This window comes from Leptonychotes weddellii, chromosome 14 (genome assembly GCF_054177405.1).
Source record: "Leptonychotes weddellii isolate Sample4059 chromosome 14, ASM5417740v2, whole genome shotgun sequence".
NCBI classification, from domain to species: Eukaryota; Metazoa; Chordata; class Mammalia; order Carnivora; family Phocidae; genus Leptonychotes; species Leptonychotes weddellii.
In genome coordinates, this window is record NC_138382.1 from 14,982,828 (window position 1) to 14,998,974 (window position 16,147).

General features: G+C 40.4%; 1 protein-coding gene across 1 annotated transcript in view; it reads left to right on the plus strand.

The window, feature by feature from the left end:
- Positions 1–16,147, plus strand: part of PCSK5 (proprotein convertase subtilisin/kexin type 5) — a 440,253-nt gene that overhangs the window by 71,596 nt on the left and 352,510 nt on the right. The window contains exon 3 of the mRNA XM_081804067.1: positions 14,887–15,000. Within this exon, the coding sequence (XP_081660193.1) occupies positions 14,887–15,000 (114 nt within the window). The remainder of the gene's footprint in view (positions 1–14,886; positions 15,001–16,147) is intronic.

Below are 16,147 nucleotides of genomic sequence, written 5' to 3' on the forward strand. Positions count from 1 at the left end.
TTTTTTTTTTTTTTAAAGATTTTGTTTATTTTTATTTATTTGACAGAGAGAGAGAAACAGCATGAGAGGGGATAGGGTCAGAGGGAGAAGCAGGCTCCCCGCTGAGCCGGGAGCCAGATGTGGGACTCGATCCCGGGACTCCGGGATCATGACCTGAGCCGAAGGCAGTCGCTTAACCAACTGAGCCACCCAGGCGCCCAAAACAATGAAAATTCTTAAAACAGCTTTATTTTTTTAATGATCTGAGTGCCACTTCTTGAAGGTTAATGCAGATTGTCCTAATGCTAGACAAAAAGTAAGTCTAAAAATTTCAGAGATTACATAGAATTTTACTAACCATGGGATCTCCGATCCTTTGAGACTCTTCTCTGGTTTGAAGCAGAGCACTGTATTTGAGATGTGGCCTCCCCAGGAGGGAGCCCAGAGCATTGATTGGCTTCACTGCTTAACACCCCCGTTCTCCCCTGTTGGCCTTGGTGGCAACTTTCTGACCGCTGGGGTCAAATCACTCATCTGGTCTTAACCCTGTAAACTTGTAGGAAGGGAAATTGAAATCAGAGAGGTAACAGGGCTGGATAAGAGCAGATCTCCTGATTTCTGGTCCAGTGTGCCTTTATAAAACTTTCACGCTCAGTGTCACACTCCGGTCATTTGGGACTAAACCGAAGCTTGCAGCTCTTGGACTAATGAAAGAAGTCAGCTTCTCCATGGGCATCGTTTGGCATAACAACACCATGATTGCATGGTGGGTATTCCCATGCCGGGATCTGTGCTAAGCATTTGACATGAATCACCTCATTTACTCTTCGGGTTCAGTTACCTTCCCCATTTGACGTCCAGAGGTTAAGTAACTTGTCTGAGGTTAGCCTGCTTTTCAGGGGATGAGCAAGAATTCTCAAACACAGGCTCCTTGGACTCTAGAGACCCGACTTTTAATCAGTAACCATCATGTCTCCCTTTTCTCATCTTGTCAATTCCGTTTAATTCAGAGCAGCTGGGTAACTAAGGATTTTAGTCCCGATGAGTGAGTTCGTTTTGTTTTTGTTTGTTTTTTTATTTTGGGAAGTTTTCAGACCTTGAACTTTATGTGCTCTTAAATTACAAGTCAGAAGGTGTGCCCTTGAGGGGAAAAAAGGATTTCTGTCGTCATTGCCAGGGCTGGGCTAAGAATTCTCTTCTTGATTCAGATTTTTATTTTTCACTCATTAGACACTTCTCCTGCCATTTGCAGACTCCGTGAGTGTCTTAACCCATTTTCCAAGGCTTCCAGCTGAGTCGTTGAAGACCTCTGTAAAATTCTTTGTGTAGATGATAAAAGCTCCAGCACTATTGCATTTTCTGTCCTCTCTTCCCTCCTTCCCTCACCCTTCACCTAGGAAAGTTTCTAGTATAGTAACAGGATCAGCTTTGACTAAACTCCAGGCATAGAAATGTTGTGATGGCCCAAAGGGAGAGAAAAAAATGTGCCCCCACCCCCCGACCTGTTCCATCCGCTGAGAGGATATTTCAGAAGGGAGCTGCTGTGCTCTATGGAAACTGACCTGGGTGTGGATATACTTAATCAGGATGGTTTCAGGTCCCTTACTATCCCGTGACTTGACTTCCCAGTTCCTCAGGATCCGCACTGGTAAAACGATGATCTTTTCCTGGGACAGTTGGGTGGTATCAAAGAAACAGTAGGTAGACTTTATTTTGCACAGAACATGAACAAAAAAATCAAAGAGTTGTGCTTCCCAAATCATTATAGCCAATGCTTTCTAGACCCATTGGGAATCAAAGGACTGGAAAAGCACACCACCACCTATGTGATTTATTCCTGATTGCTCAGCACACGATCACTTCATTGGTTTCTCCTGAGTCTAATCCTATCTGAAAATGACATAAAATTTTTTCCCTCCTCTTTCCGGTAAGAGTAACCTAGAGCTTACTTTTCTGCTTTCCCTTACGTGTGTGGGGCTGGACCACCAATTATCCCTTTCCTGTAAGAGTAGTGAATACAGTCATTCCTTCTGTAAACGCTTACTGGGTACCTGCTCTGGGCAAGGCACAGCGAGGCTGCTGTGGGGGTTGGAGACAGTCTGAGGCTGCTTTCGCCCTCTTGGACCTTCACGAAATAATCTTCTACTGTCTCTGGCTTGTAATATCGCTGTTCATCCTCTGCCTTCCTTCACCTGGACACCGAGCTGCTAAGTGTTACTCTGAGCGAAGTCTCAGGAGCGTGCTCAGCAGGTGCGTAGTTTTGACGGTTCTTTCCCGAGTAGCCAAGACTCTGTAGGGTTTGCTGGGAGCTGTGGTCCAGGCCGGCTGCCGCCAGGGGGGTGCGCCTAGAGAGGATTGCTGACAGTCCCTCGGGTGCTGTAAATGCATCAGATTTCCATGAACATTGACACAAAAGACTCTGGGGTGAGCCATCCAAAACACACAGCAGGAAAGAAGGAAGCTGGATCGGGGAGAGCCTCAGCTCCTGGGTCTTCACACTGAAAATGTGTCAGGTTTGATGACAGTGATGAAAATGTGTTTTCTCTCTCCTTCCTCCAGCCTCAGCCCCGGGGCTCCTGTAATTGACTGCGTGGGTATGAATTACGAGTTCAGAGAGAGGGAGGCCCGCTGGAGTGACTTGGCACTCCTCTGCTGTGACAAGCAGGCCACCGGGGAGCCGGGATCTGCTCTGCCCCGCCTTCGCGGAGGGCAGGCAGAACCCCCAGCCCGTGCCCTCCTTCGTCACGCCCTGCTCCAGATTTTTCTGGGCTCTGACCTGCAGGTTTTGTCAAGTACCACCTTGCTGGAGGCCTCATCGGTGGTTTCTGAGGTGAGGGAACGGCACTGAAATTGAGAAAACATTTGGTTTGCTTCAGGCAGTGGGATCTAGGTGGGAATATGCCAACCCCTTTCCCGTTTGGCCCAGGGATTTTGGACAGTATTTTTCCCTGAGGCTCAAAGGCATGCTTCTCCCCCACCCTGACCAAAGTAGCTGTTTGCTAAATATTTCAGAGGGTGATGATGGTGTTTAAGAGCTGCCACAATTCCAGTGTTTTCGTTGCAAAACACCCCTGCCCTCCCTGCCAAGTATAAGGTTAGAGTTCCGGGAAAAAAAAAAAAAGGGAATATAATAGAAACCCAAGTCAGAGACCCACTCCAAAGACGGACCTTTCTCATTTCTCTCTGCTGTTCGGGGGGCCCACCGTGGGGGTCTTCATCTAGACTTCTCCCCACTGGTGACTTCATACTACTTACTTACTTACAGAATTTTGAGCTCAATTTAGGTTTAAAAAATGTAGATGAACCTCAAGAGAACGTAGAGCACTTATGCAGCCTTCACCCATTTGCCCCTAAAATTGTGTATTTATCTTCTAGCAGCAAGAAGAAAAAAAGACATTGACTTTTAATCCAACCCCCCATTTGATTCATAGCTCGCCAACATAACAATTGGTACTTCCTTGATTTCTGAGATTTGAAATTTTGACAATGAAGAGATTTAAAGAGAAAGATTAAAAATCGAAAGCTACCGGAATATTGGGAAGGCCTCACACTGAAAAAAAGAATTCAGTGGATGAAATGAACACTTCGGGTACCCGATGGTGAAGTTAGGAGACTCACCCTCCCACCCCCTACAACGGTCTTTCCACTGTGATCCAAATCGTAGCAGTAGGGTCCATGGAAATTTAGAAACAAATGCCATTGTTATTTATATTTAAATAGCTCGGGGAATAAGACAGCCTGTGCATTGGAGCTGAATTAGTCACTAGGGAAGAGTATTTCTCCCCATATGAATAGAACTTTCATGATGATTGTTTGTGAGCCATGGAATGAAGAAGCAAGATGCTGACATACTTTTGAGATTTAGCAGATCACCCCATGTCCTCTGCATGGAGAGATAATGAGAATGACTCCCTTTCCTTTGCCAGAATTTGCCTCTTTTTTTTTTTTTCCCATTAATCTCAGCCGAATCGAACAATTTCTCCACTCTGTACAAAATAATGCTCATCTTTGTATTCATTTGATAGGCAAGGGCATCCAGTCTTTGCAAATGTGGGTCTGGGAATATCATGAATGATTGATACATAGAGTTGCAGGATTGGTCAAAGAGAACCAAAATCCGTCAAGTGATTAACACTTGGTTTTCAAGTAAAATTGTCCCTCTTTCAGATGTCTCCAACTTCAGGTGTACTAAGGACAGAATGAGATGTAAGTTGTCATGTTGAATAGGTTTTATTCCATTGCCTAGGCTTTCAAATTGCTTAGAGGATGATTATTCAAAAAACAAATACATACAGAATGAAGTGATGCCACTGTATTTTTAGGGCAGTGATAATCTTGATCCCAGAGTGAAGCTGGTGGGAATTATGTGCTGTCCCAGTTTAATCCCTGAATTAAGATTGCATTTAATCAAAAGTGTGAATTTAACCCCAGGTGGCTTTCAGACAAGTAGGATTAATTTTAGATACTTTAGAGTTCTATTTCCTTTTAGTACTTTTAAGCAATCAAAATTGTTTTCAAATTTCCTCTCGTTGCTTAAATTAATTGTCCTAAAGTTTAAAATACAAGAAACTGAAATCCAAGTTAAAAAATGCAAGATTCTTTTGATATAATCGTGCCATTCAACAGTACTCTAATGAATTCACGTTACCACGTGCTAGGTGTATCTGGGCATACATACACACACACTTTTTTCTTTTTAAACAAATTGAATTCTGTTTTACCCATTAGAAAGCATTTTGGCATGACTAGGAATAGGAAGCTTTTTTTTTTTCTTTGAGAGGGCAAATTAAACTTGTCTCAAGAAACAAATGCATTGAGACAAATATAAGTATCTTGCCTTCAAGGGATTTTAAGCATGTTTAAAGAGTAACACATCAATGGGGGAAATGAATCTGAAATCTTCTGAGATTAGCTTTCCTAGAAAGGTAAAGGTAAAACAAAAATAATATACTTGCATTGAATGTCGGCAAGAAACTTTTGCTGATGGGTATTATTACTAGTGACCAGGATGGGCAAAACCTTAAATTTAAATGTTTAAAAATAAGCTTTCTTTAAAGAAATAGGTCCTAATATTTTCTTATCAGTTGGCACCTTTTCTCACTTAACTTTGAGTTGGTCTCTAGTCCTTGCCTTGATCTTCATATTTTTCCCTCCATAAATGCTTTTAAATATTATATTTATTTATTTATTAGAGAGAAAGTGAGCCAACGTGTGTGGGGACAGGGGCCAGAGGGAGAGAGAGAGAGAGAATCTCAAGCAGACGCTATGCTGAGCATGGAGCCCAAACTGGGGCTCGATCTCATGCCCCTGAGATCATGACCTGAGCTGAAATCAAGAGTTGAACGCTTAACCAATTGAGCCACACAGGCGCCCCCATAAATGCTTGTAAGATCACACTTTGTCTGCTGTGTGCTTTGATTATGGACTAGTCCTTGACCACCAAAATGTGGGAGATGTTCTTTATCACTGGGAGAAAGTATCACTAGCACTGTGGGATCCATCAACTTTATTGAACCTTTGGCTCTTGCAGGTTATTGAATGACAACTGGTATCCACAGTAATGTTCCAGGTTCTCAACCTTTGTCAACAACTACTTAATTATTTTGTGTTTATCCATGTTAACTGTGGATACTGCTTTTTGTTGCTTCTGAGATTTAGACTGGGGAGGTGGGGGAAATGATCCCATCTCAAAAGATCAAAATCTATAGAGCAGTAGATTCCAAGTTGGGGGCAGGTATGGTCGTCAAACCAAGAAGGGTTCCATGATACATTAAAAATATACAGAATTGTATGGTGACTAGCATAACATAATAAAATGAAATTTAAAAGAAAAATATATAGAATTATATACAGAAAGAACGCATCCTTCATTAATACCTTAACATTCTCTTCATTCCTGGTAGCATAATCATCCTCGTGCTACCATCTTACTGTTGTTGAAAAACAAAATATCCTATTATACTGGGTAGGATTAAACAGATACCCTTTTTTGTGCTCTCTCCAGTTTAAAATTTCCTGCTATTTTTTTAAATAACGAGAAAACTTAGATACACCTACTGAAAAAAATGTATTGATGCAATGTAAAAATATTGTCCATCCATCTCCAACTATTTTTGGGGGGCCTACTGCTAAACATTGCCCTTGGCACTAGGGATACTAAGACCTAGTTCCTTTTTCTCCCAAGGAGGTGGGAGGAAACATGCAGTCAGAATACAAAGTACTAAGTCCTGCAGGGCCTCCATTTGTAGAACACATTCTGTTTTGAGTCTCCCAACAATTTTACAACATTTTACGTACGAAAATATAGAATGCCAGCATTTACGCGATTTGCCCAGAGTGGCGAGGCTAATGGTTGGTGGTCTACCAAGAACTCAGGTGGCGTGTCTTCCCGTCTCAGGACTCTGCACTAACTATCTGTGGCATGGGCTAGTACAGCTGCATATATAAAGAACACACTAGATATTTCTACATAGAGCCCCAGAAATAATTACTTTGTTTTTAATGTAGCCTACTTCAATGTTAAATTGTTTTGCAAGATTTGTCCAACAGCTACGCTATCCTTTTTCACAGAGTTGCAGTGGTGAGTCATTGATAATGTCTGAAGTCGCCGGCTGAAGTCACTATGTCTTCTGCTACCTAGTATAATGTTCTAAACCTGCTCCTATACTAACTAGCACTTTCTTCCCCTTCCCTTGTACTTGAATGCTTTGTACTTGGGAGCCTTTCTGCCCTAGAAATGATTTAATAGTTTCTCTGCTATTTAGATGACATTGAACTTGTGATTTTTACTGTACAACTGAAAGGTCAGAATTTGCCTTAAAGCCCCTTATTAGACCAGTTTATAGTGATGAGCATCACAAGGGTACCACCCATAGATATGGGCAAGAGGGTCCCCTCCCGAGGACCTCGTTTAGCCTTCTTTCAGCTGAGTTTGTTCCCATCAGCTGAGAAGGTGGTGGGTCTTTGGGGACATGCCCACCTTGACTCTGTGTCACTTCCAGATCATATTTTTGGTACCCAGGAGCCCAGAACTGGTTGACCAGATGTCTGGGAATCCGCTTCCATGATGTGTGAGAGCCTCTTTCTTTATCCACTGGAGGGTGCAAGGCACGACTGGTATACCCAGCCCTAGGCCCTGCGGGATTGCCTTAGGCATCTGTGGCCTATGGATGAGCTGTAGACAAAAATACAGTCATCTGGTCCTTCCAGGTCTTTTTCATTAACGACTCATGTTGCCTGTAATCCTTCTTTTGAGACATTTATATGGCCAGGTCCTTATTACTCAGAATTCTATTAAAGAGGTCTTTCTCGACCACCTTACCTATAATATCCCCCCTCCTTCACAATCTCCATCACCGTATGTTAATTACTTTTTGTGCTATGAAAGTCTGTTACATAATCTTTTCTTTTTTTTTTTAAAGATTTTATTTATTTATTTGAGAGAGAATGAGATAGAGCATGAGAGGGGGGAGGGTCAGAGGGAGAAGCAGACTCCCTGCCGAATGGGGAGCCCGATACGGGACTCGATCCCAGGACTCCGGGATCGTGACCTGAGCCGAAGGTAGTCGCTTAACCAACTGAGCCACCCAGGCGCCCTACATAATCTCTTATTTATTTACATGCTTATGGTCTACCTTTCATTAGAATGGAAACTGCCTGAAGGTGGGAAATTGGTTATTTTGTTCAGTGCCATCCTATAGCATCCAGAACAGTGCCCACTGCATAGTAGATACTTTATATAACATTTTTGGAGTAAATAGACAAAGTGCCTTGAGGGTGGGAGTAAATTTTACTGCTTTAATTGTATGCAACATTTATATTTTCCTTTCACCTGTCATCTTATCAGAAGTGAGGAGAGAAAAAAACTCGGAACACGTTATAGAAATCAGATGTTTAGAAGCATGCACATGTTAGTGGAATCATTTAAGGGGCGAAATAGGACTGGAATTCCCTGAAAGTAAGGAATGCGGTTAGACCAATAATGGTATGAGTTTTCCACTGAACAAAGAGGGTGGTGAAATTGATGACCCACTTCTAAAAGTTTGGTTCTGTTGGAGAAAGCCAACTAATTCGAAAATGTTAACAGCAGTTAAAGTTTTTCACTTGGGCCTGTATTGTCTTCGATTACACTGTTCTGATTGCACACGCAGTATTTATTTCACAACTTTCTTCTCAATGACCTTCCAAAAATGGTGTGATTCCTCGTATTCCTGGCTAGATGGTTCTCTAATATAAGCCTCTGATGTTTGCAGTCATTAGATAGGATTCAAAGTGCCTACCTCAAGCACATCAAGTAAAATCCTCCATCAAATAAACAGTAATGCTTATTTTGTTCCCAAGTAGCTATCTGAAATAAGCAGACTCCATTTTTTTTTTTTTTCCTTTTTAAAGCATGGTTCGAATGAAATACCAATGTCAATATTGAGTAACTTGCTCATTACCAGTTAGTTACTAACTGGGGTAAGGTTTAAAGACCGCAATACCCTCGATCTAAACACATACTTTTACTGGATTCTTTGATTCTTTCCCTGGTTAACTCTATTTTCTGGATCAGAGTTTTAGAAAACTTTTGGAATATGTTAGCTTCAGATTTTAGGGTTTGGGAGTGACTTGTCAGTACTAAATTGTCTTCATTGACAAGTACACAGCCATCATGCACTTAACTGATATATGTATATATATTTTAATCAAGGCAGCTCTGTATTTTGTTCTCAAAGTCAGAGAAGAAAAAGGAGGGGAGAAATCTGTATCTGCTCTCCCCCCCCCCCCATTTTGTCAAATGGTACTCAAAAAAGGAAAACTATGGAATCCTACATATTTTATTTCCTGGCAACTGCTTCATCAGCTCATGAAAGGAATACTATAATTTACTACACTCCTTTCTAAATATTAATCTCACATCTTCATGGAATGACTTAAGATCATTTATCAGCTGGATCACCTATGTACCTCTATTGCTTCTAGCACAAACGTTTTATTCCCAGTCAAATCAGAGAATAGAATATATAGATAAAATTTCAAAGCTAGAAGGAGACTAGAGGGCATATTTTGTCTGTCTTCTCTCATTTTACAGATAAAAGAGCCCACGAAGATTTTGCAAGGTCACACAGGTGGCTGGTGGGAAAGCTAACAGTATAAACCAATTTCCCCAAATTCTAACCACTTCTTTTTGTTATCCACATTTTCTCAATACTCACCATATTAAAACATTATACAAAGCCATCTAAGATGTTTTTTATATACTATTTTTCTCATTTCTTCAAAAAAACATGTTGTAATTCACACATTCGGTCACATTTGAGATCATTGGACTATGTGATAGTAATCAACCAATAGAACTTTTTTTTTTTGGGGGGGGGTGGGCAGCAAAGCAAAGTTTATTGAGTGATAATACAAAGCTCCTGAAGAGGGAGGGGATCCGAGAGGGTTGCCCCCAATGGAACATATTAACTTAAAAGAAATTTTAAATTGTTTGTATAGGTAACATATTCATGTAGTTCAAAGGTAACAAAGTATTAAAGGGCATGTAGTAAAGATTTCCCTCCTATATATCAAGGGTTTTTGTGTGTAATCACCAGAGAAATGTAGAGATCATAGTGTTCTTTATAGACTGTGTCTTTCTTTTCATTTTAAGTTGTATCATGGAGACGGTTCTCTGTACATAATTTAGTCACATTCCCTTTTATGGTTGTGTTGTACTCCATTGTATTGCTTTGTCATTATTAATCCCTATCAGTATACATTCAGGTTGTTTACAACTTGCAGTTATTACTAACAGTGCTTTAGTAAATAGCCTTGCATAGTTACGTGTGTAAATAAATATGTAGGATAAATTCCTAAAAGTAGAATGACTTCTTGTAGAATTTTTTAAGATATTGTCCAATTACGGTCCAAAGAGCTGGACAGATTTACATTCCCATCATCATTATGCGAGGATGATTGTCATATCATGCCCTCACTAATAGGATGTTATCTCTTTATATTGTTTATATCTGAAGGTGAAAAAGTGATTATCTTGGTGTGGCTTTCATTTACTTTTGTCTTCATCTGCATGAAGTTAGGCATATTTTTATATGTTTAAGAAACTTTATCTTTTCCGAGATTACTATACTCCTATCCTTTGCTTGTTTTCCTACTGAATTTTTGTCTTCCTGATTGCAGAAACTCTTTATATATGACAGAAATAGCCTTTTGTCTGTAGTAGGGGCTGGAATCTTTCCCTGTTTGTCTTTTCAGAGATTACTGTATTCCCGTCCTTTGCCTGTGTTCCTACTGCATTTTTCTCTTATTGGTTGTGGAAACTCTTCATATATTAGGGAAATCACCTTTTGTCTGTAGTAGGAGCTGGAAACATTTCTTGTATGTCGTCTGCCTTGCTTTTGAAGTTTTTTTTTGCCATACCTTATTTACTTTTTTACATTGTTAAATGTATCACTTTTTCTAAATCACTTTTTTGATTTACATTATACTTGGACAAACATCTTGCACTCTAAGATTATTTTTTTAAACCTCCCATATTTCTCAGGGTACTTTTATGGTTTTATTTGTTTACTTTTACATTTAAATATCATTCATTTGGAATTAGTCCTGAGGTAAGATGTTAGCATGATTTCAATTTTATTTTTTTCCCCAGTTGGCTGTTGTTTCAACATCACTTACGAAGTAATCTGTTTTGCCCCACATGATTTAGGATAGCACCCTTATCATATACTATATTTTCATATAGTTGGGGTCAATTTCTTGACTTTCCATTCCATTAAAATCTGTTGACATTTGCTACCAGTATATGTTTTAATCATTAGTTTTAATATATTTTAATATCTAAAGGGCTAATTCCTCCCTACTGTGAGACACATTTTTAAAGTGAGACCTTTAATTTTTTTTTAAATTTCAGCTTTATTGAGGCATAATCAACATAGAAAATTGTAGGATATTTAAAGTGTACATTGTAGTGATTATATATATGATTTTATATATATATATATATATATATATATAAAATGTAAGGATTTCCTCTGTCTAGTTAATTGACATTCATCACCATATATGTGTGTGTGTATATATTTATATATATACATATATGTCTATGTGTATATAATATATGAATTTTTTTTTTTTGGTGAGAACATTTAGGTTCTACTTTCTTAGCAGATTTCAATTATATGATACAGTGTTATCAACTATCATCACCATTACATTCGATCTTCAGTCATACATTAGATCCTGAGACATTACTCATCTTCCGGTTGAATGTTTGTACCCTTTTACCAACCTGCCTCTGTTTCTCCCACCTCTCAAGCTCTGGCAACCACTTTTCTACTGTTTTTACAAGTCTGGCTTTTTGTTTTGTTTTGTTTTGTTTTTTAAAAGAGTCCACATATAAGTGATGCCATGCAGTATTTGTTTTCTTTGTGCTATCATAATTTGTTTTCAAGTATATTTATATAATAACTTCCATAATATGTATTCATATAACTTTTTTATCCTATTTCAGAAACTTGTTAAATTGCAAAATAATGGGATAGGAGTTCAACTGAGATGGTTGGGGGAGGTAGGTTTCCCAGAATGATCATTTAATGTGCTTTGCTTGACATGTGAAATCTGATGAAAGAGAACATCTTTCGACAAAGATTCTGGTGAGGCAGATGCCCACTGTTAGCTTGGACCCAATAGGGAGGGGAGCTGTATTGGAGTGTCCTTAAAACCATGGAGCGCACATAAGTTGAAATTAATGGAGGATACACCGATGACTTCCAAGTCCTGTGGTTTTTATAGTCTGGATTCACTGTAGTTCCTTAATATATAAGAAATAGAACCTTCAGAAGTTAAACCACTGAGGGAAAGCACACAGTTTTCCTTTTTTCCTGGGCTGGCCCTAGTTTTATGAAAATGAATTTCTAAGCATCTTTTCTATGCATTGGGGCTTCTTGGCAAAAAGGGAAATCTGTGTAATGCATTACCTCTGAGCTTTTTCTTAAAGGGCTCAAGGATAGACATATGGATAATGGCTTAAAAATATAAATCTGGCCTTTCCAGTCCTAGAAATCTTCCTATCCAAGAGGTGCTTTTCCCACTTGCCAAAAAATGTAGGGCTATATACTCATACTCATAAAGGACCAAGACAAAATACATGATATCTGACATTAAAAAAAAAACAAGAAACAAAAACCAACCCACTGTACTTTTCTTGACTATTTCAGCCCTGTGATCAGACAGAGTGACTTGTAGTCAAATCTAGATGCCAACTTGCAGTGCCAGCTTCCAGCCACCAAGCCTATAACTAAGCACTTTTGTTTGGTAAAATTAAAGAAGGGATGCTGTTCCATAAGATATTTTGTTCTATTTTTGTACCTGCAGTTCACCTAGGAAAATGGCTGTCACTTGGTTTTCTCACGTACTTATCCCACATTTGCCTGTCTGTGTGGACGTGTGTGCTTAGGGGAAGAGCAGACTTACGCTGTTGTCGTAGAAACAGTGATACACAACAATGCACCCCCACCCCAGTGTAGACTTGCTCTGCTTTCCAGCAGTATGTTTGAGACAACACTGGGGGGTTTGACACTTTCTGGTTTACGTACACATATAGGTGGCAATTTAGAATTGATGGAGGCTCTGTTAGGAAAAGTCACTGCCAATATAAGATTAGTTTGGAAAGAGTTCCATCTAAACTGATCTGAAGCCTTCTTTCACCAAGCGTGCAAACATGTATGAGTTAAATAGACACTTAACTGGGATACGCCTCACACAGCAATGTAAGGATTGCGCAGAGATAATCTGCATAGTCAGAATTTTCACAAATGCTCTGATAGAGTGATAGGTGTCATTCATGGTGATAACTACATTTTTATGAAGTGGAGAATTGTGGAATACTTGCTAAGTCTTTCTTGGTAAAATGTAAGTCCTTCAAAGCCAAAGACTATTTTTGCTCATCTTTATATTCCCAGCACAGTGTCTGGTGCAGAATAGACACTTAATGCTCATTGAATGAACAAGTGGGCGAATGAAACTCCTTCCTTAGCAAGATTATTTGAAATGAAGAGATTAAAATGTTTCCTGGAAATAGAAAAAGCACATGCAGGCCCATGCTTACTGCTCTACTTTGATTGAGAAGGAAATTGATTTTTTTCCCCTGTATTTTTAGAAACCCGATCACTTAAAAATTACCCTCTTCCTTAAAAAAAATGTACACGCATTGTTAATGCCACGTTAGCTTCCGATGTGATTTCTAAAGAGCAGTCAAAGAAAAAAAACAAGATCCTTTTTAGCTTCCCTGACAACCATTGTCCAGTAGATCATAGAAAGATACACAAACCCTTTTCCCCCGCGTGCACAGATACGTGTGTTGGGGGTGGTGGGGTGGAGAATGATTCAGGGCCAGAGAGTCACTTAGTTCACATTCATTAAAACAGGAGCAGAAACACCTTTCATTCTAGAATATTATTTTTCATTTATTGGCTTTTTTGCCATACTGATAATTTTGCCTAAATTACCTGTCACAGAAGGCACATAGATAGATGATGCTTATCTGTGATCCTAATCATAAATGGAGTTTATATTTATTTAGGAGGCTGTGAAATTCCATTTGCCTTGTTAGTGCTATAACTAGGGAATTCACTCTTCAAATTCATCTTGCATACCAATAGTCTTGTTGAATATATTTCCCGATATGAGAATCAGAGAAATTTATTGGTTTGGCTTTTGGCCTTAGTACCTTGTATATAGCAGTGCATTTTGAGCTCGTTAATCAGTACCTGGGTAGCCCTTCCCCTCCAGCGATCTTTAATCAAGTAGAAAGAAGTGCTTTGGAGATTTTTACTGAATGGATGGATATGGAATCTCTAGTGGACTTCCCCTAGAGATTTCCCTCAATTTTTAATCCTTTGTGGAGAGTAGGGATAAATGGTAGAACAGAACATTTTAGAGTACTGAGGCTGACCTAGCAGGAGAGATCGAACACAGGAGAACTTAGGAACAAATTATAGAATGCCACCAGGGCTGATACTGCATTTCAGATGCACCGGTCAACATAGAACATGTTTGGGGCAGCTGGGTGGCTCAGTCGGTTAAGCGTCTGCCTTCAGCTCAGGTCATGATCCCAGGGTCCTGGGATCGAGCCCTGTGTCAGGCTCCCTGCTCGGCTAGGAGCCTGCTTCTCCCTCTCCCTCTGCCCCTGCTGCTCCCCCTGCTTGTGCTCTCTCTCTCTCCTGACAATAAATAAAATCTTAAAATTGTAGAAAGCCATCTCTTTAAAAAAAAAAATGTGATCCTAGAGCATTTGATCCCAGGATAATTTTAAAATTTGCTGTGTAAGCCCAGAGCATTAAAAAAAAAAAAAATGTGATGTGTAGTATAAGGCAAGGGTCATAAACTGTGGCCCGTGGGCCACATCCAGGCTGCTGCTTGTTTCTCTACATGAAGTTTTACTGGGACACAGCCCCACCCAATCATTTATGTATGTCTGTGGTGGATGACATCAGGAGGAGGAGTTGCAGCAGAGATCCTATGACCTGCAAAGCCTAAAATATTTATGACCTGGAACTTTATAGAAAAAGTATACTGACCCTTGATAGAAGGTAAGGGCGAAAAAAATGAGTATAAAAATGAACACGATCAATTTGCAAAAAATTGTGAGTAAAATAGGCGTTCCAAAGAAGCTAAAAAGTTAGCATGTTGTTGAGAGATGGGGATGACCTGTCCATTAAAGACTAGAATGCTGACCTGCATTGAAAATAAGGGAGAACTATGTTTCCAGAGACTCGGAGCCCCTGACTCAGCGTCGAGTTGCCGGCTCGAAGTCTGTGACTTGAACAACATTGGCTCAGGACGGGACCTGCCTCTGACCGTCATTTATGTTGTGCTAACCCTGGTGGAACTTGAACACTCACCAAATGTCCTTCTTCTTGGCAGGTGGAGTGGATCCAACAGCAAGTGGTAAAAAAACGGACAAAGAGGGATTATGACTTCAGTCGTGCCCAGCCAACTTACTTCAACGATCCCAAGTGGCCAAGCATGTGGTATATGGTGAGGAGGCCTGGCCTGGGGCGGTGTTGTGCAGGAGACGTCTTTGGGGCCTGGGAGGACACACAAGCAGTGAGCAGGGACCCACCATGCCTGATGGCCTGTGCTATTTTCTGATTCTTTTTGGAACTTAGTTCTTCGGTTCTAAGGAAAAAGAAAAGGGATTTGGGACTTAGAGAATTTCTGTTTGAGGGCTTACTCTGTGTGGCTTTCTAAATCTGAGCCAGAGGATAGAAAACTACACTGAGGCGCAGACAGACACCCTTAGACCTATCAATAATCCTGTTCCTCTTGATACCCATTTCCTCCGCCTTGAAACCAGTCTGGGTAGTGGATACTGGCTCTTGGAAATTACTACAATGAGCCTGCCGGTAAGTAACAGATTCCTGACTTTCGTCATCTAATATGTGCCTGCTCACCTGAGGTAATCGTTTTAAAAAACTAGGGAAAATAATTTTTTAAACTAAGGACAAACGTAATTGGACAGTGAGTGTTCAGTGGTTCAAGCAAAAACTTGCAGTGTGGGGAAGAGCTTTCCACCTGTCCGCTTGACATTGCCTCCTTTGCAAATCTGTTTCTCTAGTCTGAGGGTTTTAGGATCCTGGAGAACTATGTTACTTATTATTCTTCATGAAATCCCCATGTCTCCAGTTTGCTCTGTAATCTACAAAGATACTTTTATCTTTTTTGGAAGCCTTTATTGCTCATTATTGCCAGGGGGTTTTCCCCTAATCTATTTTATTTTTTGCAGCCCTTTCTCTGCTTCCCTGCAAATCCATAGCATTGTGTAAACCTGTCTTAAGCTTTCCCTTTCATTCCTTCCGCCTGGGGTGGGGGGAGGGGCTCTTCCTGCCCTTCCCCACCCCCCTTAGGGGGTACTCGCCCATTCTTCAGGACCCATGCCTGAGGCCTGCTGCTTCAAGTCTCCCTTGTCCTCCCCTATCAGCTCTTTCCTTCCTCTTCTGTCCACGGCCCTGTGTCTCTGCTACACATGGCATCCTTCCCTTGGCTCTGTGTTTCTATCTGTCAATATTTTAATCATACTCCTGTTACATGGGCGAGGCATGGGGTCTCTTCTATCCCCCAGAGAAGCTGACCTAGCACCTCAAATGCCAGAAATTTGTGCTTATTTTGAGATGGGTGAAAGTGG